The 25561-nt window shown below is 40.5% G+C and overlaps 1 protein-coding gene and 1 long non-coding RNA gene across 3 annotated transcripts in view; one reads left to right on the top strand and one right to left on the bottom strand.

The window, feature by feature from the left end:
* Positions 1-207: 207 nt before the first annotated feature.
* LOC123573608 (uncharacterized) lies at positions 208-16782 on the bottom strand. The gene is made up of 5 exons (XR_010586946.2): positions 16599-16782; positions 6600-6698; positions 1652-1796; positions 1130-1268; positions 208-710 (listed from the first exon to the last, which is right to left on the bottom strand). It is a non-coding gene; the product is annotated as an uncharacterized lncRNA (long non-coding RNA).
* A 494-nt stretch (positions 16783-17276) lies between these two features.
* Positions 17277-25561, top strand: part of COL25A1 (collagen type XXV alpha 1 chain) — a 506241-nt gene continuing 497956 nt past the window's right edge. For both annotated transcript variants that reach the window (XM_065545315.2, XM_045392741.3), the window contains exons 1-2: positions 17277-18212; positions 19262-19331. In XM_065545315.2, coding sequence (XP_065401387.1) covers positions 17916-18212; positions 19262-19331 — 367 coding nt within the window. In that variant the 5' untranslated portion in view covers positions 17277-17915. The remainder of the gene's footprint in view (positions 18213-19261; positions 19332-25561) is intronic.

The following is a 25561-nucleotide window of genomic DNA, read 5'->3' as shown; positions in this document are numbered from 1 at the left end:
TAGTTCTTTATAGCAGTTTTAAAGTGGACTAATACAGGCATCTACTAACACAGTTTTCTAGGCTTTCAGACTTTTTCTATTACTCTCTTCAAGGTCCTTCCATAAAGTGTTCACATGTGTTCAATTTTACAGATAGTGACAGTTTTCTGAAGTACTTGTGCAAATTTACATTACAACCAGCAGTGTGTGAGTTCCAGTTGCTCTACATTCTTGTTTAAATTTTTTATTGTTTATCTCTTTCATTTTAACCATTGTGATAGGTGAACAGTGGTATCATATGGTGTTTCAATGTGCATTTTTTCTTATAGGGTTGAGCACATTTAAGAATGTTTATTCTCCAAACAACCTCATTAAAAAGTGGGCAAAGGACATGAATAGGTACTTTTCAAAAGAAGACATCTATGTGACAACAATCATATGAAAAAAATCTCAACATCACTGATCATTAGAGAAATGCAAATCAAAACCACAATGAGATAGCATCTCACACCAGTCAGAATGGCTATTATTAAAAAGTCAAAAAATAACAGATGCTGATGTTGCAGCTTCTTTACTCCCACAGTTCAGTGAGCAGGAGGGAGTGATGCCCAGTGGCTTCTTCATTCCTGTAGTTTAGTGAGGAGGAGGGAGTGTTATGGCTCTTTCACTCCCGCAGTTTGGCAGGTTCCAGGTTCTTGTCTCATGACCAAGTGGAATGAGGTACAGAGACACTGCAAAGTGAATAAGACAGAGTAGCATTTTATTGACTGACAGAAAGAAAGTTCTCAGCAGCAAAGAGAACCTGAAAGTGGGTTGCCATCTGTGAGGCTGAGTCCAGGGTTTTTATTGGGTTAGAAATGGGGGTATATATGCTTATTGCTTAAGAGTGGGCTTGGAAAAGGCATCATTCAGAAAGAACTGAGAGAGTGTGGGTACAATGGGGATGGAAGTTCTCACTCAGGTCCATGGATTCTATCCAAAACTGGTAGCTTGGTTTTTAGGCGTTAGACTGTCATTGGCTTGAAGGTCAAGTTTCACCAGGGACTTGTCCCTGTCTGCCCAGGAATTTGTCTGTCTCCTGTCCCTATCAATTCCCCCTCTGAAGAGGTATATCTAGCTGCCATTAGGATAGGGATAATGACTACTGTACCTGCTTCATGCTGACAAGGGGTATTGTTTTGGGAAAATGGCAGTCAGATCTCTCTCAGAGGCCTATTTAAGGGTCCCTGGTATAAAGGAGGCTGTCATTCAAGGCTCCATTTGCATGACCATCTATTGTTCGATGACCTCTAGGTGAGAAGAAATAAATTTTACAAGGAGGTTAAGTATTCATGGACCAATTACGAGATTATACAAAGAGGAGCTAAAAGGGAAAAATCCACGCCAGTGCGAGAGATAACAGAAATAAGAAGTAAAATAAACTAGCCAGTTTGAAAACAACGTTGTGACCAGAGCTGTTTCACTCTTGTGAAATAAATAAAATCTTATATAGGGGAGGGCAGTTACATTTTAGAAGAGATAGCAGTTTAGGAGAGTAGATAATCTCATGGGTGTTCAGAATTAAGAGGTCCTTGGCAAATATGCTTTATGGTGAGGAACAGAACAAAGGCAAGAACAGCAAGTACAAGCAAGACTATAAAGAGGATATCCATGGAAGGTTAATTATTGACACTTATCTTTTATGATCTTCAGCTCGAGGTCTCTCTTCACATTGGTACTTTGGGTGCTGTTCTGGGTCAACAGAAGTAATTCTGTCAGTTCCTCAGGCCTTTACTTCAGTATATGAATCCAAGAATCTATTCAAGTGACCTTTACTGCTGAAAGAGTAGAAAGAAGTGCAGTCTAAGTTCCCTCCAAATCCAGGCCTAGAGAGGAAGAAAGAGAAGGAAGAGCCTTTACCAGTACTAGGTCCCCTGGGTTGAATAAAGGTGGCCCCCTAGTTCATGGGATTGGGCCTCCAAGTTGTTTCAGTTCCTGTTGGAAATGGGCCAAAGAAGTTACATGTTTAATCAAATAAGAGGTTTCTTGGTCTAGCAAGAAATCATTGGTGAGAAAAGGCTGTCCATCCATCATTTTCAAGGGACTTCAAAGGGGTGTTTTTAACACATAGTAGGGTCATAGGAAGAAGAGTAATCCAGGGGAGATGAGTCTCCTGAGACAGTTTTCTGAGGTGCCTTTTGATAATATCATTTGTCTTTTCTACCTTTCCCGAGGATTGTAGTCTGCAAGCACGATGAAGATGGTATTGTATGCCTAATGCCTTTGAGACCCCCTCGGTGATAGCTTCCTTGAATGAGGGGCCATTATCGCTCTGGAGGTACTTAGGGCATCCAAAGTGAGGAACTGTCTCATTAATTAGTACTTTTATCACCTCATTGGCTTTCTCTGTTCAACATGGAAATGCTTCTACCCAGTTAGTGAAGACATCTACTCAAATCAGGAGGTATTGGATGCCCCTTATCTTTGGCATATGGGTGAAATCTATATGCTAGTCTTTTCCTGGGTAGCCTCACACTCTTTGGGTTCTTGCAGGGAGAAGCCGTTGATTGAGGGGATTATTTTTAAGGCAAGTCTCACAAGCATTAATGAGCTGTTTGGTCATTTTTTAGCAGATTTTTACCTGAGAACAACCTTTGGGCCAATTAATAGGTTTTATCCTTTCCTAGGTGGAAGGCTTGGTGAAGAATTTTAAGAACTTTCCATTGGCTGGAAGCTGGTAGATGAAGTTTGCCAACCTCATTGTAGCCACTCTAAGGGCTAAAAGGTGTATCCCCCAAGAGGTGGCCCATTCTATTTCTGCAGGAGAATATTGAGGTTTTTATTTCTGTTACGGAGCCCTCCTATATCAGAGGGGCTTCAAGTGGATCAGAAATCTGGGGCCCTCTCATTGCCGATTTAATTGCTTGGTCTGCCAGTTTATTTCCCTCAGCTATCTCATCCATCCCCTATGGGGGCTTTTACAATGTATTACTGTCACTTCCCATGGAAGGAAAACTGAGGATAATAGTCTATTAATTTATTGACAGTATTTAATGGCAGACCCATTAGCTGTGAGGAAGTCTCTCTTTGCAGATAGTGGGATGGGCATGAAGGACTAGGAAAGCATGCTTATAATCAGTATAAATGCCAACTGCTTTCCTTCTGCTTAATTCAAGCACCCTCAAGCTCAGCTAGTTGAGAAACTGTGCCCGAAGAGAGGTGCACTCTCAGTAGTGTCATTCAGGGTGACTACTGCATACCCTGCTTCATGGATCCCTTGTTCTACAAAAGAACTTCCATCCATAAAGAGAATCCAGTCTGGGTTCTCTAAGGAGATTTCCTTGAGGTCCTCTCTGGCTGCTTAGGTTTTTCTCTGCTATCTGTTTGCAGTCATGTTCAGTCTCCTCAGGTTCCTCTGGGAGGAATGTGGCTGGGTTTAGACAGAGACAGGTTCTTTTTTTTTTTTTTTTTTTTTTTTTTGAGATGGAGTCTCGCCCTGTCACCCAGGCTGGAGTGCAGTGGCACAATCTCGGCTCACTGCAATCTCCACCTCCTGGGTTCACGCCATTGTCCTGCCTCAGCCTCATGAGTAGCTGGGACTACAGGTGCCCGCCACCACGCCTGGCTAATTTTTTGTATTTTTAGTAGAGACGGGGGTTTCACTGTGTTAGCCAGGACAGGTTCTTAACTGAACTGTAGATCCCTCCAATAGCAGAGCCTGATATTTGAGGAGGCAGTTGTCTGTTAGCTAGAGACTCCCTTTAGAAGGCAGCAGTCCTGCCACATTATGTTGTTGTTCTCCATGGTTAACTTAGTGGACTCTGGCACTAGCAAAGCTACCACTGCAACTGCCTGGAGGCAGGCTGGCCATCCTTTAGCTACCAAATCAAGCTCCTTGCTTAGGTAGCTTACAGGCTGCTGGGCTGGACCTCAGGCCTGGGTTAGAACTCCCAGGGCCATTCCCTTCCTTTTTGATACATAAAGATCAAACAACTTCCCTATGGGAAGACTAAGGGCTGGTGCCCCAAGCAAGGCTTATTTCAACTGGTCAAAGGCCCTTCTGGCCTCTGGTTCACAAATTCAGGAGGGAGTCTTAGCTGCCTGAGTTTCTTTTATTAGGTGATATAAGGGATGAGCTATCTCATCCTACCCAGGTATCCATAATCTGCAGAATCCTGTCATGCCCAAGAATCCCTTCAGTTGTTTGAGGGTTTGGGGGAAGGGAAAGCAAGAGAAAGGCTTAATCCTTTCTTCACCCAGTGCCCTGGTCCCCTCTGACAAGTCTAGACCTAAGTACTTCACTGAAGTCTGACAGAGCTGAGCCTTAGATTTTGAGACTCTGTTAGCTAGGAAATTAAGAAGAGCCTTAGTGTCTTCCTGAGAGATTTCCTCAGTTGGGGCACAAAGGGGAATGTCATTTACATTTTGTAAAACTTTAACCTGAGGATGAAAGAACCCAGAGAGATCTTTTGAGAATGCCTGCCCAAATGGGTGAGGACTATCCCAGAATCCTTGGAGTAGCACCATCCAGGTTAACTGGGTGGTCTAGTTGGAGAGACCTTGAATGCAAACAAATACTGGGAGTCGGGATATAGTGGTATGCAGAAAAATATGTCCGTTAGGTCCAGGACTGTGAGCCATAGTTCCCTCAGGTATTTGAGTTATGAAGGTATAGGGATTGGGAAACACTGGATGAATTGGAAACACAGCCATTAATGTGGCAGAAGTCCTGGACCAGTCTCCATTCCCCATTGGGTTTCTGTACTCCCAATATTGGGGCACTATAAGGGCTGTTGCAGGGTTTGAGGAGGCCCTGCATCCTCAAGTTATCAATGATGGCTTCCAGCCCTTTCCTAGCTTCTAGTTTTAGAGCATATTTTCTCTGGTTAGGGAAGGAGGTGAGATCCTTAAGGTGCATCCAGATCAGTATGGTGGTTGTGGCTCAGTCAGTTTTCCCTTGAGTTACCCAAATTTCTGGATTGATATCAGTCTCCACCAGGGAGAGGCAAGGAGTCTGTCCTGGAGCCATAGGATAGTGGTTCACATACGAGCTAAAATATCCCTGCCTCACAGAGAAGTTGGGCTTTCAGGCATGATTAAAAAGACATGAGTAAACACGACTTCACCCCAACTACAACTAAGGGGTTGGGAAAATTATCAGGTTAAAAGCTTTCCTGAGACATCCCTCATAGTCATGCTAAGGGAAGAAGGGAGGCCTGGATTGCAGAGGAGACTAGAAATGGCTGCTCTGTTATCCAGGAAGAAGTTCACCTTCCTCCCTTCGACCTCCAGAATCATTCAGGGCTCCTGGATGGTAATGGAAGTCTGAGCTGTCAGAGCCAGGGAGAGGAGCCCTGGGACCCATCAGTCCTGCTGGACCACTTGTGAGACTGGCTTTGGATCTGGTGACCTGCATCTCTGGGGACAGTCTACCCTCCAGTGGTCCCCACCATAGATTGGACAGGGTCAAGGTGGCTTCCTCATGCTGCCTGGGAAGTCCTTTTTAACATCCCTGGTTTGCCACATTTGTTGCAGTTAACAGGTACATCTTTGGGATTCTGGGGTTTGTAAGCCTGCAGGTGACCAATAGATCTCAATACCTAGTACTGATGCCATGGATGGGCTCATGGCGTTTACACCATGGATGTGAACATGACCTCTACCCACGAAGTGGGAAGACCTAATTGGCAGGGATAGGCACTGTGCTGTGCCCTAGTCTTCTGCTGTTGACTGCCTCTTGGTCCCTCAAATCTAGTTTTCTTTATAGGGCTTCAAATCGAAGCTTGGAAAATACAATGGAGTAATGCTAAGGTGAAGCTGTGGAACCAGATCCTCCTCAAACAAAGGAAAGAAAAGGAATCCTGGGAATTGGGGACCTGGTCTAATAAGATGCCTTCCAAAAGGAAAACATTGATTCCTTGCATAGAAAAGCTCCTTGTATTTGCAGAATTATGTTGACTCTTGACAGGGTGGCAAAAAACAATTTAAATGCAGAGGAGGGAAGGTACCTGGGTGAAATAGCCTCTTGTTCTGTGGTAATGAGTTTCTTCAACAGGGGAAAGAAAACTATTTTAATTGTTACATCCGTCTATTTCTAAGAATAGACAGAAGCAACATTGTTCTGGATTACACTCCTGATGACTAAGCCAGTACTCATTCTATCCAGTAATAGTATCTCTTTTGGTTGCAAAAACACCCGTAACATTATCTATAAAGGGGATAGCAGTCAGGACACTTTTGAAAGAAAGAAAATGAGATAGGAAGGACTCAAAGCCATGGCCCAGCACCTGAATGGGCTGTGGGGGATTGGAGCTGATCCAGGAGCCTTCAGGTAACACCAAGGTGTGCCTTGGCTAGATACCTTCAGTTGTCCCAGGACCTTTTTCCAATCCCATGTGATGGCTAGACTTCCATGAAAGGAAAGTGGAGTGGAACAAGGCCAACATTCCCCACACTCGAGGATGAAGGGGGACTGACAATGTCCTCCTGAGCAAGCCTGTCCTCTGAGTCTTGTAGATTGGCAGTTGCTCTATTCACCCTTAACTGTCTGACAGAGACTTGGTGTTTTATCTGTTTTCAAAAAAAATGTGAGGATGAAAACCCTCAGAAACGAAAGTAAAGGGTCACAGGTCTGATCTTACCCTTCTGAAGACCTGGATGAGCCTCCAGAAGGGTTGCAGCTTCTTTACTCCCGTAGTTCGGTGAGTGAGAGGGAGCGACTCCCAGTGGCTTCTTCACTCCTGTAGTTCAGCAAGAGGGAGAGAGTGGTGCCAAGCAACTTCTTTACTCCCATAGTTCAGTGAGTGGGAGGGAGTGTTACTGCTCTTTCACTCCTGCAGTTTGGTGAGTTCCGAGTTCTTGTCTCATGACCAAGAGGAATGAGGTACATGGACATTGGAGAGTGAGTAAGGCAGAGTTGAATTTTACTGAGTGACAGAAAGAAAGCTTTCAGCAGCAAGAGGCGACCCAAAAGTAGACTGCCATCAGTGAGGCTGAGTCCAGGGTTTTTATGGGCTTAGAATGGGGGAACATGTGCTGATTGGTTTATGGGTGGGCTTGGAAAAGACACCATTCAATTGGTTAAAAGGCATCATTCAGTAAGAACCTATATATAGAGAAAGTGGATAAGGCGGGGATGGAAGTTCTCACTCAGATCTGTGGATTCTATCCTGAATTAGTAGCTCAGTTTTCAGGCTTTAGACTGTCTGGCTTGAAGGTCGAGTTTCACCAAGGAACCATCCTGCCTGCCTAGAAATTTGTCTATCTTCTGTGGCTATCACAGCCAAGGTTGTGAAGAAAAAGGAACATTAATACACTGTTGTTGGGAGTGTAAATTAGTTCAACCATTGTGGGAGACAGTGTGGTGATTCCTCAAATACCTAAAGACAGAAATACCATTTGACCCAGTAATCCCATTACTGGGTATATAGCTACAGAAATATAAATTGTTCTATTATAAAAAACATGTGTATATTAATTGCAGCACTATTCACAATAGCAAAGACATGGAATCAACCTAAATGCCCATCAGTGATAGACTGGATAAAGAAAACATGATACAAATACACCATGGAATACTATTCAGCCATTAAAAAAAGGTGAGATCATGTCCTTTGCAGGGACATGGATGGAGTTGGATGCTTAACCTTAGTAAACTAATATGGGAACAAAAAATCAAATGCTGCCTGTTCTCACTCATAACTGGGAGCTAAATCATGAGAGTATAGGACACATAGTGGGGAACAACACACATTGAGGCCTACTAGAGGGTGAAGGGTGGGATGAAGGAGAGGATTTGGAGAAATACTAATGGATATTAGGCTTAATACCTGGGTGATGAAATAATCTTTACAGCAAACTCCTATAAGTTTACCTATGTAACAAACCTGCACATGTACGAACTTAAAAGTTAAAAATGTTTATTGGCTGTTTTTTGTTTTTCATTTGTAAAAGTGCTTATTTAAGCTTCTGCTAATTTTTTTTATTAGGTTGGTGCTTTTTTGTACTGATTTGCAAGAATTCTTATACATTCTAGATAACAGTCTTTTTTCATTTCTATATTTTGCAAATATCTTTTCTCATTCTGTATCTTGTATTTTAATCATTTTAATAAACAGAAGATCTTGATTTAATATATTCCAATTTATCAATCATTTCCTCTGTGGCTAGCTCTTTATGTGTATTATTTAGAAAACCCTGCCTTAATCCAAGGTCATGATTACATTCTCCTTTATTATATTTTAAATGCTTTATGCAAGAGATCTTCAAAAAGTTCATGGAAAAATGGAATTAAAAGGTAAAAATAAAAAATATAAACTTTATTTCTCAAATTAAGCTCCATCAAGTTCTAGGCACTTTTGTCATCAATCATCTCAACCTTTATTTAGTGCATTCCTAAAGAACTGAGGGTCTTGGGAATTTAACAATGTTAATGCAGTCTTTTTTAACATTATTACCTAAAGAAAAATGAATGTCCCTTAAAGATTTTTTTAACATTAGGAAACAAAGAGAAGTCAGAAGGAGACAAATCAGGACTGTAGAAACTCTACCCAATTTCTGGGCATCTTTCTGCTAAAGCTTTGGCTAAGTTTCTCAAAACATTCTCATAATAAGTAGATATTATAATTCTTTGACCCTCTAGAAAGTCAACAAGCAAAATGCCTTGAGCATCCCCAAAATTTGTTGCCATGACCTTTGCTTTTGACTGGGCTGCTTTTGCTTTGACTGGACCATGTCCACCTCTTGGTAGCCATTGCTTCGATTGTGCTTTGTCTTCAGGAGCATACTGGTAAAGCCATGTTTCATCCCTGTTACAGTTCTTCAAAGAAATGCTTCGGGATCTTGATCCCACTTGTTTAACATTTTCATTGAAAGCTTTACTATTGTTGGCAGTTAATCTGGGTGCAATGGTTTTGGCACTCACTGAGTGGAAAGTTTTCTCAACTTTAATTTTACAGTCAGATTGTGTAAGCCAAACCAATCGCAATGTCTATGATGTTGGCTATTGTCTCTGTTCTTAATTGTTGGTCCTTTCCAATTAGGGGATGAACACAATTATTTTTTTTCTCATGTCAACGAAACGAGTAAAACTCTGTAAAATATATGAAGAGTTTTATTCTGCACCAAATATGAGTGACTAATAGCGTGGGGCACAGTCCCAAGGAGTCCTGGGAACATGCGCCTGAGATGGTCAGGCTATAGCTTAGATTTACATACTTTAGGGAGACATAAGACATCAATCAGTACATGTAAGATGTACATTGGTTTGGTCTGAAAAGGTGAGACAACTCAAAGCAGGTGCTTCCAGGTCATAGGTGAATTCAACGATTTTCTGACTGCCAATTGGGTGAAAGAGTTGAATTACTGTCTAAAGACCTAGAATCAATAGAAAGGAATGTCTGGGCTAAGATAAGGGGTTGTGATGACCAAGGTTTCCATTATGCAGATGAAGTCTCCAGGGAATAGGCTTTAGAGAGAACAGGTTGCAAATGTTTCTTTTCAGACTTAAAAAAGTGCCAGACTCCCAGTTGATTCTCTCCTGGATCAGGAAAAATGCCTGAAAAGGGAAGGGGATTCTCTACAAAATGTAGATTTTCCCCACGAGACAACTTTGCAGGGCTATTTCAAGATATGGCAAAGAAACATATTTTGGGGTAAAATACTTTGGTTTCTAACAGCCCTTGCTATCTGTCACGTTGGTATCTTCTTGCTATAAAAAGACTGTTCTATCAGTCTTACGGTCTCATTTTAATGTTAATGCTGGTCAGCTGTGCCTGAATTTTAATGGGAGAAAGGTATAATGAGGCATGTCCGACCACCCATTCCCATCATAGCCTGAACTACTGTTTCAGGTTTACCTTAGAATGCCCTTGGCTGAGAGGAGGGGTCCATGCAATTGGATGGGGGAGCTTAGAATTTTTGGTTTACACTCACAAATACATCAATTTGTGAATGTAAACTGTGATGATAAACTGGAGCTTTATCTTCAAAATCATCTTGTCCCTTCTAAAAATGAGTTATCCATTTGCAAATTGGTGATTTCTTTGTGGACACTGTCTCCTTAAGCTTTTTGTAAAACATCAGTGATTTCACCATTGTGCCACCTAGCTTCACCATAAATTCCATAAATTTGGTATCTTTTCTTGCTTCAATTTTAGGAGAACTCCTGTTGTTCTGATGGGGACTTTTTTTCAAACTGATGTTTTATCCTTAATACCTCAAACTAGATCCTATTAAGATATGGTCTAACAAATTAGTATGAGTTTATTTTGGTGCAAAACATTTTGAAATCCATGCATAGTTTTTTCATAACATGCATCTTCCATGAACTTTTTGAAGATCCCTCATATTATCACCTTTTATATTTAGGTTTATAAACCATCTCCCTTTAAGTTTTGTGAATTCTCTGCAGAAAAATTTAATTTTTTCTGTCTGAATATATAGCAAAATTGATTGAAAAGTTCACCTTTTCCTTACCCCTCTGCAGTGTTATTTCATTTTCATTTTCAGTACCTATATATATGTGGGTCTTTATTCTACTTCTTTGGTTTAATTTCTGTCCCTGAAGCAATGCTAAACTGGCTTAATTACTATATCTTTATAATATATTTTACTATCTGATAGAACCACATTCTCTTTTCTGTTCTTTATAAAAAGTATCTTAGTTAATCATCATCTCTAAGTGAAATGAAATTGTTCTCTTTGTTTTTGAAATACACAAAATAAAAAGTTGTTTATAAGTGTTCATAGTAGTTTTATTTATACAGCAAAAAAATGGACCAAGTGAACAGATGAACAAGTCATGGTGTATTCTAACAGTGGAATATTACATCATAATAAAAATGAACAAAATATAACACTATAGACAAATCTCAAAAACATGTTGAGCAAAAGATGCTAGGCACATAAGAATATCTATGACTGGGCAGAGTGGCTCATATCTGTAATGCCAAAAATTTGAGAAGCTGAGGTGGGAGGATCACTTGAGCCCAGGAGTTTAATACCAGCCTGGGCAACATAGTGAGACCCCATCTCTAAAAAAAAAAAAATTGCTGGGCATGGTGGCATCTGCCTGTAGTTCTAACTACTACTCAGGAGGCTGAGGTGGGAGGATCACATGAACCCAGGAGTTTAAGGCTACGGTGAGCTGTGATGATGCCACTGCACTCCAGCCTGGGAGACAGAGTGAGACCCTGTGTCAAATAAAACAAAAAAACCCCAAAACACCCACCAAAAACAAATAACAAAAATATATACTGTATGCTTCTATTTATATGAAGCTCTAAAACAGGCAAAACTAACCTAAAATGATATCAAATACATTAATGGTTGCCTGTTGTAGGGACTTTTCCAAATTATCCAGTAGCTGAAATGTTGCCCTGACGCTGTTTTATACTTGTAAACTGAAATAGGACTAAAATCACGATTAGGATATACCGTTGCCCCAGAGCATAATCGTATGGATTGTTCTTGCTTTTCAGTGTCAATGGGTCAATAAACGGACACTTTTAAAGTAATAATAATAATAGCAACAACAAGAGGTAAATGTATATTGCACTTAATATCTACCAGGCATTGTAATGCCTTCACAAACCATTCCAGCAAAAGATCCTAATGGTTAAGTATTATCATTCTTCTTTTATAGATGGCCCAGAAAAATGAAGCACAGAAAAGTGAAGTAATTTACCCAATGTCCCATAGCTATTAAATGGCAGAGCTGGATAATGAATGCAGGCAGACTGGCCTTGGGTTCTGTGTTCTTAATCATGAGCTGACTCAATGATATGAACATGTTCAGTGTATGTAGCATTATAAGAAAAAGTTGATTTGGAAGTTCAATGAAAAGTTGCCTCTTGTTTGAGTTAGCAATATAATTGGTGACTTTTGGGGAAGAACCCATTAAGTGGGGCTATTACCTTGTTATTTAAGATTTGAGGAAAAAAATTACCTCCTCCTTCCAAATAAAACAAAACAAGAACAAACAGCAAACATAAAACTGACTCTGCATAGAGGATTGATATTTTGGAGGGCTTGTATTATCTAGATTATTGCATTCATACAGCTGTAAGCCCCTTGCTTAACCAGGCTTGTATAAATGGGATCAGTTCCTTGATCTGTTTGAAAAAGAATTTTTCAGCCTGTCACTAAGAGCTAAATCCTTCTTTTCTGCTCTTCTGCTCCTAAAGATATTTATAATTTGTTTATGATTTATTGAAATTTGCCTGGCTGTGGGAGAACTGCATCTTTTAAGTTTCAGTTCACTTAACTCTTTGCTGCCTTCTCCATTCCCTTTAGGAAACTTTGTCTTCTTAAAAGATGTTTCCATGAGCTCACATTCTCATCTGAAGAATATAAAATAACATGCTTAATACTGTACACAATGTATTCTCCCATTTTCTTTATTAAGGTACTGAGTGGACGCAACGGGTGGTTGTGGGTATATAAAGACGGCCACAGGCCGGGTGTGGTGGCTCACGCCTGTAATCCCAGCACTTTGGGAGGCTGAGGCAGGCGGATCCCCTGAGGTCGGGAGTCTGAGACCAGCCTGACCCACATGGAGAAACCCCGTCTCTACTAAAAATACAATATTAGCCGGGTGTGGTAGTGCATGCCTGTAATCCCAGCTACTGAGGCAGGAGAATTACTTGAACCCGGGGGGGCAGAGCTTGCAGTGAGCCGAGATCGTGCCATTGCACTCCAGCCTGGGCAACAAGAGTGAAACTCAGTGTCCAAAAAAAAAAAAAAAAAAAAAAAAAAAAAGGCCACAAATCTTTTCATACATTCGCTTCTGCTTGATAGCTTTGTTGGTGAACTTAGGTGAAAACTGTGATTATAAAAACCTTAGCCTCAAAAACCAATGATGCTAAAATATATTTTCTAATAAAACTAAATTTTTTTTTGCAATGTAGTTAATATCTAAAAAGAGCATACCACGATTATCTCAGCTATTTACTTTGGGCAGATAATCTTTCTAAATACACATAAACCATCAGAAATTTTAGTATATGTTAGTTTCTCACTTCTATGCTTTATGTCCTTTAAAGATTAGCCTCCTAGAGGTATATAGGAGTGGATTATGTCTTTTTCTTTTTAAAAAAACACTTTTACCCACTTAAAAAGCTCCTTTCTTCTGTCTCAGTTTTCCCCTTTATCTTTTCTTGCTCTTTCTCCAGGTGCTTTCTTTCTTACTTTAACTTCCTGATATGCCTCTCTGTCATTAATCTTTATTTCATTTTTTTCTGTCATGGAGATTGGTAACAATAGTACTAGCAGTGGGCCGGGTGCGGTGGCTCATGCCTGTAATCCCAGCACTTTTGGAAGCCAAGGCAGGAGGATCACTTGAGCCCCGGAGTTTGAGGACAGCCTGGACAACACAGAGAGACTCCATCTCTACAAAAAATAAAAAATTAGCCTGGTGATTACCTGTGGTCCCAGCTGCTCAGGAGGCTGAGGTGGGAGGATCATTTGAGCCCAGGTGGTCTGGGCTCAGGAGGCTGGAGTGAGCCATGATCATGCCACTGGGCTCCAGCCTGGGCAACAGAGTGAGACACACTCTCAAAAACAAAGCAGAAAACAGTAGCAATGCTGAGTCCTGGGTCAGGATTCTGGCTAGGCTAGCATTAGTAGGGAGGAGAGATGAAAGTGACTATACAGCTTGGATGATTTATTGTTTTTGAGTTGCATTAATGGGAGGCATCAAAGAAACAACTTATTTTATTCAGTTTAATATGTCTTCATAAAGGGCATCTTAATTTTATATGACATGAGAGAGGGCATATCTCTCTGATCCTTTCCCAGTGGGCATGTCAATGAAATAGAAATGTATAAACATTTGACAGACAGCGCTTTGTTACTACAGGGTCTGCTTGAGTTGTAGGGCATTATGGTGGTTCCAATATCACTTATGATGCTGTAGCAGATGAACATTGATTTCTTGTGATCGTGATGATATTGGTTTCCTTTGCTCTTGTAACAAATTATCACAAATTAGTGGTTTAAAACAACACAAACTTATTAATTATAGTTCTGATAGCCAGAGGTCTTAAAATCAAGGTGTTGGCAGGGCTGTGTTCTTTCTGTAGGATCTAGGGGAGAACTTGTTCCTTATCTTTTGCAGCTTCTGGAAGTTGCTTATATTCCTTGATTTGTGACCCCCTTCCATCTTCTATGCCAGTATTCACATCACTCTCACCTCTGCTTTTATTGTTACATTGCCTCTCACTCTGAGACCCTGCCTTCCCCTTAGAAGGACCCTTGTGCTACACTGGGCCCACCCACATAATTGAAGAAAATCTCCCCACCTCAAGATCTTTAACTGAATCATATCTGCCAATCTGTTTTTGCATGCAAGGCAGCACATTCACTGTTTTGGAGATTAGGACATGGACATGTTTGGGTGTCCATTATTCTTCCCACTGCATACCTGTCCTATAGCCCGCTGTTTGCATTTTACTATTAATAACTATTGATATTAGTCAGGCAAATTGGAGTCAGCTGGACTACAGCATTTTTAGTGCTATTTTTACTTTTTTGAAGCCTCCACATTGGAACCAAAATAACAACTGTGCTTTGATGAATATACAGAACAACATGCGTTCAAACCCTCAGAGCTTTGTTGATCCACACGTTCTCTGTGCTTAATGCAGAGAATCTACTGGGTTTTGAAATCTTAGCACTAATGGCTGGTATATTTCTGAGGTATTGTGCCCACCAAAGACATAAAGCAAATCTAATCCTTTGGATAAAGATCTCAAAGCCACAAAATTCCAACTCTATCTCTCTACTAAGATCTAATAGTGCTGAGGGCTTGCAAGAGTTGTTAATGTACCTTCTCATGGCCGATTTACACAAAGCATGCTATAAGAACATTGCATCATCCAAATTAAATGTGTAACCTACTGTAGGCATCAGTCAAGACAGAAAATGGCTTTTCTAATGAAATTTTAAGAGCGGTGTGTTGTCCAAAAGAAAAAGCTCTTTATTCCCATTGTTTCCACACTTCAGAGAAGTTGATGTGGAGAGTCTGAGAGGAAGAATGAGCAATGAGGCTGTTGAGATGGTAGACAAGGGGGTTTGTTGTGGGGGTTGAAAGATGTAAGATCTTTGACCTAAGGACAACCGGAAGTATTGAAGGACTCTAAATAGATGAGGAGAGGAGGGCAAGGGAGAAGTCAGGGCCGGCTACTGGGTATTTTGGCTTGGGGAGACTGGATGGATGGCAACTCCATTGGCTGAGATGGGAAACAGAGAAAGCAGAGTAGAGTTTGGAGGTAAGCTGCAGGTTAAAGAGTGAGACATCCAAATGGAGATGGCAAAGAGGCAACTGGCTACATGGATCTAAGGTTCAGGAGAGAGGTTTGGGCTTTCGATATGAATTTATGACTCATCAGTGTAATGATGGCCACTGGGAACTCTACTGGAGAGAGTATACAGAGAAGAGAAGATGGAATAGACAGAGGCCCAGGGAGCACCAACTTTCAGAGAAATGACAGGGAAAGCCTGCAGAGGAGACTAAGGAATAGTTAGAGGTTACGGAAAGAGTTGGTACATTAAAACATTTGTTCCCATTATTTGGGTCATTATTGGAAACATGTTTAATCACAATTAAATGTGACTTGAAATTTATCTCTTTAAAATTTACTTAAAAATTTTATTTATATTTAAAAGAGGAACAGTAATTCCTCACGTCGCAGGGTTATGAGGTTCAAAAAAGTATTTGAAAATATTTTGGAAAGTATTATACCAGTGGTTCTTAAACTTTAGTAGTATATATCAAAATCATTTGGAGGGCTTGTTAAAACACATTGCTGTTTTTTTTTTTTTTTTTTCCAGTAGTGGTAGTAGCTAGCATTTCTGATTCAGATCTGTGGTAGGAACCTAGAATTTAAATGTTGGCTAAGTTCTCAGGTGATGCTGATGTTATTGGTCTAGGACCATCCTTTCAGAACCACTGTGTAATATAAATGAATTATGGTTTTCACTTTATAGCAAAATTCATTGAGTTTTCCTCCAATGTTAGTCTCTTTCTTCCTCTAATGCTGTTATTTCCTTACCTTGCTTCATACCAAGCAATATCCGTTCACACGTGTGAAAGACCAACTAAGTGTAAGTATTTTGTTGATTACAGTCAACAACGTTACAACAAGCAACGACCTCAGGTTAGCTTGATCAAGGAGAATAGGAAAAATATATGTGTTTTTTTTTTTTTTTTTTTTTTTTTTTTTTTTTATAGGGAGATAAGAAGGAACTCTTTGAAATAAGAGGTGGGATTTCTGTTTTCCCCAAAGTCAATTAGATGTCAAATGCTACTTGTTACCAACTTTCCAAAATCCCATTAGAGACCCTGTAATTTGTTCCAGCGGGAACAGCATGAGGAGAGTCAGGTAAGAGGAAAAACTGACTTCATTCTTCATTCCTTTCCTAAATCCTGAGAAATGCGTATACTTCAACACTCCCTTTTACAATCCCGCAAACCAGGGAATCAGGAAAACACATTAGCATCCTAGTACAGACTAGGAATACAGAGCTGGGAGGAGACTCTGCCGTCAAGACAAGGAAACTGGGGGAGGGGAGAGAAAACTTCCCCTCGTTGGAGAATCTGCGGGCGGCATTGGGAAGAGAAGGGAAGTGGGGAAATGTACCTCAGACGTCCGCCAGACACTTTGCCTCCGGGCATGTGGGAAAGTGAGGGAGGAGGGAAAAACGCTGCACCAGAGCGAGACAGCAAGAGCTCCTGCGGCTGCTTTTGAGTGAAGATCGGGAGAGATAGAGCGTTCTGCTTCACATCTTCCTCCCGGAGGCCATTTCTCCATTTTTAAGTGGGATAAAGAGGGGGCGCTGGACTGAGTCAGTATAAGCCAAAGTTGCCGCCTCTTGCGCAGCAGACCCCGCTTCGGCCTCTGGCCCAGGCCAGAGAGGTGGCCTTCGGGGACGCTGAAGTTACTCTGCGCAGGGGGAGGGGTCGCCAGGCTCCTCTCCAATCACGGTGGCCGCTCCAGCTATTTGCATGCATTATGCTAATAACAGACCTCCTGCCCCGCTCCCACCCAAGCTTCCCGCCCCCCTGGGGGGTTCCCTGGGCCGGCCCGCGGGCTGGGCCAAGGTGAATACATTATGATAATAAGGCGGGTTCCTGCTTTGGCTTCGGAAGGGGGGCGCGCAGCAGCGGCAGCAGCGGGAGCCGCGGGCCGGACGCCGGGCGCCGGGAGGGGGTCGGGGGAGGGACGTCGTGCTCGGAGCGCGCGCGCACTCACACTCACACACACACACTCACACGAGCATCCCGAAGGGTATTTAAGGATCGCGCACGCGGGGTTGCGGAGATCCTTCGGGCAGCCGCGACTTCGGCTTCGCGACTAGCATTGGCTCCTTGGGTTTATTTGGTTTTCCTGTCTTCTCCCCCTTAGCCGCCCCTTTCGCGCTGCGCTCTAGCGTGCTCTCCCAGCCTTTTTGCCTTGAACTGAATGCAGGTGGGAAACAGGTCGGCGTGCTGAAAGACACCGAGTAGGTAGAAATAAGGCAAACTCACAGAGGCGCAACAGGTTCGGTCCTCCGTGGCCAGGGCGAGCCGCGGCCCCGCGCCGTGCCTCGGTAGCCGTCCCTCGGACCCTGAGCGACCGCTGTCGGGGACCTCGGAAGAGGTGTCTGTCCTCTGGGAGTCGGAAGAGCTCTCTGGGTGGGCTTCGTCTTGCTTTTTACCCCACCACCACCCGGTCCCCGGTCTGAGGGTGCTTTTCACTTCCAGCTGGGAGGAGAGAAGAAAGCGGGGATAGTGCACGCCTGCGGGTCTGGACGCTGAGCAAGGCAGGGGTCCATCTCCGCTCGCGGGCTTGACTCCACCAGCTAGTTGTGCAACCACAGGGACTGAACTTTGGAGGAATCGAGCTTTTTCTTTCCTTTTAGGATTATTTAAGGTGTAGAGGGTGGGAAGCGAAGCCGAGACGGCCGACCCCGCCACGATGCTGCTGAAGAAGCACGCAGGAAAAGGAGGGGCCCGGGAGCCCGGATCCGAGGACTCGAGCCCTGCCGAGCAGCATTGTGCCCGGACCATGTCACCGTGCGCCTTCCTGGCGGCTCTTCTGTCAGTGGTAGCCGTGGTGTCTTGCCTGTACCTGGGTGTGAAAACCAACAACCTCCAGGCGAGGATCGCCGCTCTCGAATCCGCCAAAGGGGCCCCTTCCATTCATCTGCTGCCTGATACCCTGGATCAGCTCAAGGCTATGGTGCAAGAGAAAGTGGAGCGACTTCTGGCTCAGGTGTGAGAGGCTGGGGTATTTTGCATCTTGTACAAGCGTGACTCTGTGTGCATGACTAGCCGCTACCCTTACTGTACGCAAACTTGGTGTGGCTGTGTGTGTGCGTGCGCGTGCGTGTGTTAGGCAAGGATCTATGCTCACTGTAGCATATATTTACATGTGCACATCCCTTGATATCCCCATCCCTATTTCTAATCTTCCCTCACTGTCTCTTAATGTTTGCATATTAAACATATAGGAAGTTCTAAAAGGGGGAAAGGGCATTTTACCTCTTTTTAGTTATCCTAAGTCACATGTGAGGCTTTCCCAATTGTGGAGAGAATATTTCTTGCAGAAATAGCATCTGTTAAATCTTTTACATGTTATAAGATGGTTACGGTCATAGATATTAATATACAAAAAAGGTAATCACTCTTAAATGTAAAATAATCTCATGTATAATGTAAAGTCAATAATTTCACACCTTCAATCTTTTCATATTAAAAGTTTAAACGTTTTTTTAAAAGTAGCTTTATTTTTGGTAAAGGTTGCAGTGCCGGAGTATTTACGAATGCAGAGCCCTTGGAGTTGAGAGTTGAAAGGAATCTATGTTATGTTTAAGGGCAACTTTAGACTAGAGTAAGGGGGTTTTCTGGAACCTTACCCTAGCGGGGAGCCTATTTGGCAGTTGTTGCAGCCTAGCATGATAAAGCAGTTGACCTTCATGTATAAAATATTGGCTGTTATTGGTAAGCCACAGCTTACCTAGTACTGCAACATTTTAGTGCTAGGTTTTTACATTGACTGCATATGAGGGAGAGAGTGGTGGTAGGGAAGAATGGAGAAAGATGTTACACAAGTCCAGCAATGTTGATACCCTATCAGTGGTCATTGTCTTTTTTTAGGGCTTAGGCATGGTTACTTTCTTGACTAGAGTCCAAGTACTTATGTAAATGTTAATTATGCAGGTTATGAAATGCCGGTAAATCAGGCGTATGGCCAGAGTCCCTAAAGACTCCATGTCTCTACAGTGCTACTGATGATTGTTAATAACTCTTCTTTTCCTACAGAAATCCTATGAACATATGGCTAAAATAAGAATCACAAGAGAAGCACCTTCAGAATGTAACTGCCCAGCAGGTAAAATGGAACTTCTTTAACAAGGTTTCCTCCAGAGCAGAGCATTTTAAGACAAAGGTCTTGTGTCTGTCAAGTCTACCTGTAATAATAGTAAAGAAAGAATGCAGACTGCAACTTGCTTTAATAAAATCAACATGTCTCATTCAGAAGGATGGAAAATAAAGCCCCAAATATTATTTTAAGCAGCATACCAAGGCCTGTTGTGGGAAAGCAAAGGAGATAGAGATAATCACCAAAGAAAATATAGGCAAGGTGATGTACAAAAACAAACATCTTAGATTCACAAATTGAAAAATATTCTTCAATTAAATTGTCTTAATGTCCACAGTGAAAAGGACTGTAGAACTGTTAGATTCTGAATTCCTGGCTCGCTCATATTGCGTTAGTGCAGATTTTTTTTTTTTTTGGTTTATTCCCTTTGGCATACGATTATGTTAGTAAACCACCTTCACTTCCTTTCCTGCTGTTTCTATTCTCTTAAAAAGATTCCATCTCCTATTCTATAGCTAGAGATGATGACTGAAAGAAAATCAGTTCTTTATCTTGAGCTTCCCATTACAAACTCTTGCATTCTCAATGACTTTTGAAGAAGAGGCTCTTATACTTTTACCTTTTTTTTCTGTGTAGCTTCAGGGAACTATATTAAAGACAGCATATTAGTAGAAGGACAGGGAAGAAGGACATAATGAATAAGACCCCCTGGGTAATCATTAAGTCTTCCTTCATGTACCTTTGATGGCTTGGTAGTTATCTCAGACCTGACAATTTAGAAGCCCTTGGAATATGGCCATTGGAAACATCTAGTGGATTCAACTCATATAAGTCATGGAAAACTCCCATGAGTTGAGATGTTTATTTCAGATAAACATTGTTAACACATTTGTGAATATGATAGTTTCTTTTATCATCACTCATGGAAAGTGAGTCTCTTAAAATTTCTTTAGTATTAAGGAACATGATACTTAGGTACTTATATATGAAAAGGCAAGTTCTTGTTTTTTTCATATTCTGAAACCTTTTCCCCCTCATGATAACTTGTTTTGGCACAGCTAAACAAGGCACCACATTTAGAAATTTTAAATGTCAACTCCAGGTTGTACATTATACAAATTTTACTATTTATATTCTGTTAAATTTTTGAACATAAGGGAGTTATATTTTTTAAATGAAGCCCTTTTGAGTGAGAAGACATATACGTTAGGTACCAGAAAAACAAAGAGTTAACCTTTGACAGTGTAGGTCTCATTCTTAGTTGTTTTAAGTTGGAAAATATCTCAGAAGTCAAATATTCAAGGAAGGCACTTTTCTTGTGCGGGAATTAACTCACAACCACCTCATCAGCCTGTAGGGATTATTTAAATTCCCAGGACAGTTGGTACAGAACTTCACTGATCATACCACTTAGAGTCCAGCATTTTTTCGTATACGGTATTCTTACTAGCTCTGTGAACAATAGCTAGTGCTTAATTAATATGATTCTTAATGAACTTAGTAAAATTAGAAAAATGACAACCACAGCATTGAGTTCTATTTTTTGAGAAGATATAATTGTTTCAGGATGTTTAATGTAGGCTAGCTACGAAGTCTAACTTGTAATCTAAAAGAAATATATTACATTTAAAATTTACTGTATATTATCTTGGATTATTTTGGACCATTTTTCATCTTAGCATGTTAATGTAATAATAAATGGAGATTTCCTAGGCTTTTTTGTTGGCTCCCACTAATAGCTGCTTTACCTCTTGCCACCACTAGAGCTCCACATTACATCAATTTTTACCTGGCAACTTTCGAGGTAAACATTTGAAGGTGTGCATTCTAATATGCAGAATCAAGCAGGTTTCTTGCTGACAAACTGCTATGATGGAAACACTACCTTTGGCTTGAGGAATAATCAGACATCATCAAAATAAGGACATTATGTTGAAAATAATATCCTGGGGAAAACTCGTTATTTCGAATTATGGTCTGTGAAGAATTGTTTTAGGGAATGAACGGGCTGACCAAGAGGATTAGAAAAGAGATTCAGCACTTCCACCTGGTTTGGCTCTAACCCTGGTTTGCAGTGACTAAGAGATGTCACCTAGACATCTGTTTGTAGGGCAGAGTGAGACAAGTCTGTGACCTCAGCTCAGTTCCTGTGGACAGATGCCTACCCCTTGAAGTTGACACTCTTGTTGACAGTTTCAGTCACAGAGCCAAGGACTGATAGCAAAGAAGCAATGCTGTGTTGTTTGCGTTCACTCTAATTGCTCTTGATAGAACTCAATCCCAGTGAGGTTTATTCAGGTAGGCTCTAAGGTAATCATAGAATTTATAGATATATTTTTATGCACAAGAAGGAACCTCTGTGAGGGAGAGATGAAAAAGACAGTTTTTAAAAAATGGCTTCTAATGGCAGGGGATGTACTCTCTAATTTAATTTTCACAAGGACCCTGAGTTAAGTATTAGTAATCTCATTTTACAGATGAGGAAACTGAGATTCAGAGAAGATGATTAATTTAACATAGTAAAGGCAAGGTCAGGATTCATGCCCACATCTGATAGAACCAAAAGCCCATTCTACCAAGGAATAGAGAATAAGTATAGGTTTTGAACCTGGATAATTCTGGATTGGAATCTTGGATCTGGTACTAAATAACTGTGTGACATTGGTAAAACTAATGAACTTTCCTATGTTCTAATTTCCTCATCTGCAAAACAAACAAACAAACAAACAAAAAAACAAGGAAAAAAAGACTAATAATACCTTCCTTAGGGTAAGCGTTTACCTAAATAGTCTGGCATATTAGTGGCTATCCATTAGACAATAGCAATTACTATTCTTTTTAGTATATTATATGCTACTTAGCTCTACTGTGATCTACAGAGACATAAGAAATAGGTGGGAAAACTGAGACCTGGAGATATTGTATAATTTGCTAAAAACCCAGTGGCTAACTAATGGCAGGTTTGGACTAGAACACTATACTTAATTAAATAAATATATCTGTAGATTATTCATGCAGATAACCATACTGGTCAGTATTTCTTGGTGCTATATAAATATTGGTTCTTTTTTGATATTTATATAAGTCTCCTAAATTATTCTTACAAAAATTGCAGGGAAAACTTTTGACCTTTTAGGTAAACCATGGTTGAAGTGGATAGGACCTGGGCTTAAAAGACCATGGGGATATTAAAGAATATCTTTACAGTTTTAATACCAGATGTTTACAGAAAGAAATAGCTTAATTGTGTGACTCCTTTTCATTTTTTAACAGCCTATTGCAGTAAAATTTATAATATTTACCTATTTTAAGATTTTAAAAACAGATTTATAGAGTTGGGCAGCCATCACCACAATCCCGTTTTAGATCATCTTGTCACCCTGGGAAACTTGCATTTATTTCTTTCATGCACTCAGAAAAACTCTATTTTAAAAAATATTTGGTTTAAAGAAACCCAAAATAATTTAAAAAATAATAATTTTTAAATTTCCATACAAATTGAAGCTTTATTTAACAGAATATTTGTTTTAGCAGTAGCCGAACCAGAGAAATTCAGCTGGAATCTGTGGCTTGGCCTCTGTAAAATTCAACTCTAATTGGAGAGAATAAGTTGGCTCTTTGCTATGGCTGTAGAATTTAGTTTTGGGTTCTGTTCTTGGAATCTTACATAAAGTATGCATAAACCAGGCATATCTATGAGAAGGTTTTTATGTTCCAGCTGATGAAGAACACTGGGAGCCAGGCAGCCAACCAAAAGATGTGTAGATCACAAAGCTTTCCGTATTTTACTCATCAGTAGTGTTGCCTGCCCAGGATGTTAGGTATAAGAACCTCTTTGGTATAGTGGAGGAAGAATGAGGATGCGGAATAAAGAATCCAAAGTTCTAATCCTGGCTTTGTCATTAACTTGTTATGTAATTTTGGGAAGTCATTTCCAAGAACACCTCTCACAGTTTCTATTTTCATATCTCCAAAATAGGAGTGCTGCACAAGAATGATTTTGAAGGGCATTTGTCAGTTCTTCAGGTTAAATGAAAAGGCTGCTGTATGCCAAATACTGTACTAGACATTGGGAAAATGTTGGTGTACAAGGCAGACTTGGTATCTTCCCTCATGAAGCTTACATTTTGATGAGGATGACAGACAATTCTTTAAAAATGACATGAATATACAGGTATGACAAATGCAACCAGGAAAAAGTATAGTGGGCTTTGGGGCAGATGACTAAAATCTCTTCCATTTTTGTAAACCCAAAGATTTTATTTTTCTTTTCTCTGGGGAAAATAGAGAAAAAAGTATAATTCTCTTCTAGAAGTTCACAATAGGAGAAAATCTGGTTTCTGATGAAAATAAAAGTTCTAGCAATGGATAAAAAGCTGATTTGCCTTTTAGCTCTCCAAGAATTTATGAACAGATAGAGGTGTACTGATACCTGGTATACTTACCCCATGTGAAACAAAAAAGTCACTTTTAATATGTAAAGGGTTGTTGTAGACAGGAGGAGGATGGCTTATTCTTCTACTTTTCTCCTGAAAATAGGGAGAGTTAGGTTGAATAAGGAGAGAAACTTCATGTCTGGCTTACTGAACAGTACCACTGGACCTGGCTCCTGTACATTCGTGATCATCATTCCATGTAACACAGCTAGTCATTTGCTTAGAGAATTTAACTAGACATAAAAAACATACAGTAGATAACTTCTGAGGTCTCTCTGTACACTCCAAGTCCATAAAAATGATGGTGTACAAAATAAGAATACAGGTAGGCAAGCAATTCACATAGGCAAGCAAGATTCATAAATGCAAACAATATTGCCCCTGGTGACTGACCTCGTTGTCTGTGTTCTCAGTTTTGGGTGGAAATAAATGTTAACTGTAGCTTGATGGTTGTGTACTCTTTCCCATTGTATAAGAAGAACCTTTAAATTACCTTTCTAACATAAATTTACTTTCTCACATAAAACTTGTGTTTCTTACTATACATGGTTTTTCACTTAGGCTGTATGTTTTTATCCTAACACGCTGCACAGTGAATGGAAAGAGTGCATCAAGTAAGGGAGTAATAATAGATTTTCAATTATGTAAGGTAAAGAATAGTCAGAAACAGTTTGCAGAAAGAAATCAAATTAAAATGCTATAAATTTTATTTAAATGAGAATAGCAGGCATTCCTCTCTTCTTATAAGGCCAAACAATACAATGTGATATCCGAGTGCCTTCAGGCATCCATGTTAAATTGTTTCAGTCCTAATGAGTACAACAGTTTGGATGTAACACTTTTAGTTGGTCCAGGAGTGACAGCTGGTAAAAATGCCCAGTCACCCAAAGGGCAAATGACAAATTGTCTCTTGAAGCAATGTTCTTGTTTCTTGGCTTCTCTTGTCTACAAGTTATTAGGAAGCTAATTCTTAAACTACTCGTTTCTCTTTCTTGCCTTAATAATTCTATTTTTTTCATTAGCTGGGAATTACTTAAGAAAAGGGTACAAATTCTGCATAGAGTTTCATTCATTCCAGCTCATTCAAATTATACGTAGACATAAGAAGCCTTTCAGGGCCATAATATCCTACCATGCTTCTGATTGCTTTGTAATTGTACAAAATCAACTATGTGATGTTAATGAAAATAGTATCTGAATGTCAGGCTTAGGTCTAGGGATGAGAAGGGGCATCCTCTTAACAACAGGATTAGGTAAATGGAGAGCTGATGAGGAAATACGTCAGAATCAGGACTGCTTTGCAGCCCAGGGGGGCATTTCCTGTTGCAGGGAACCTCACAAGACATTTATCCAAATAACATCAATCTATGTTATCTCTAGTGGAAACCGTCCAAAACCTATCATGAAAAAGGTTTTTATTTCATACTATCACTTTATAAACAATTACTTGGTGGTTTGAAGGAAGCTGAGAATGTGAAAACAATGTATGAGTCAATCTGGGCTGCGGCTATAGCCTAGTATGTGATGGTTAAATATAGATGCATCCCCAGCCTCCCTGGTTTGCCAATATGGGTGAAGTTCCATGTGGTGGTTTAACACACCATGATATTTAACACTGTTTCCCCGGTTTGTTTTAAAAAATTACTGTGGTGTGCCTGCATACTAAATTCTTAGACATGGATAGTTACTGCTTCATTTGGGATTTATTCAGAAATCTTGCAATTAAGAAATATTATTTTAAAATTGACTGTTTTAAATAAGTATAGAAGAGTGAGAAGCAGAAGCAAGTGGAAATCACCTACA

Source organism: Macaca fascicularis, chromosome 5 (genome assembly GCF_037993035.2).
Source record: "Macaca fascicularis isolate 582-1 chromosome 5, T2T-MFA8v1.1".
Taxonomy (NCBI): domain Eukaryota; kingdom Metazoa; phylum Chordata; class Mammalia; order Primates; family Cercopithecidae; genus Macaca; species Macaca fascicularis.
This window is presented reverse-complemented; position numbering and strand designations above follow the sequence as displayed.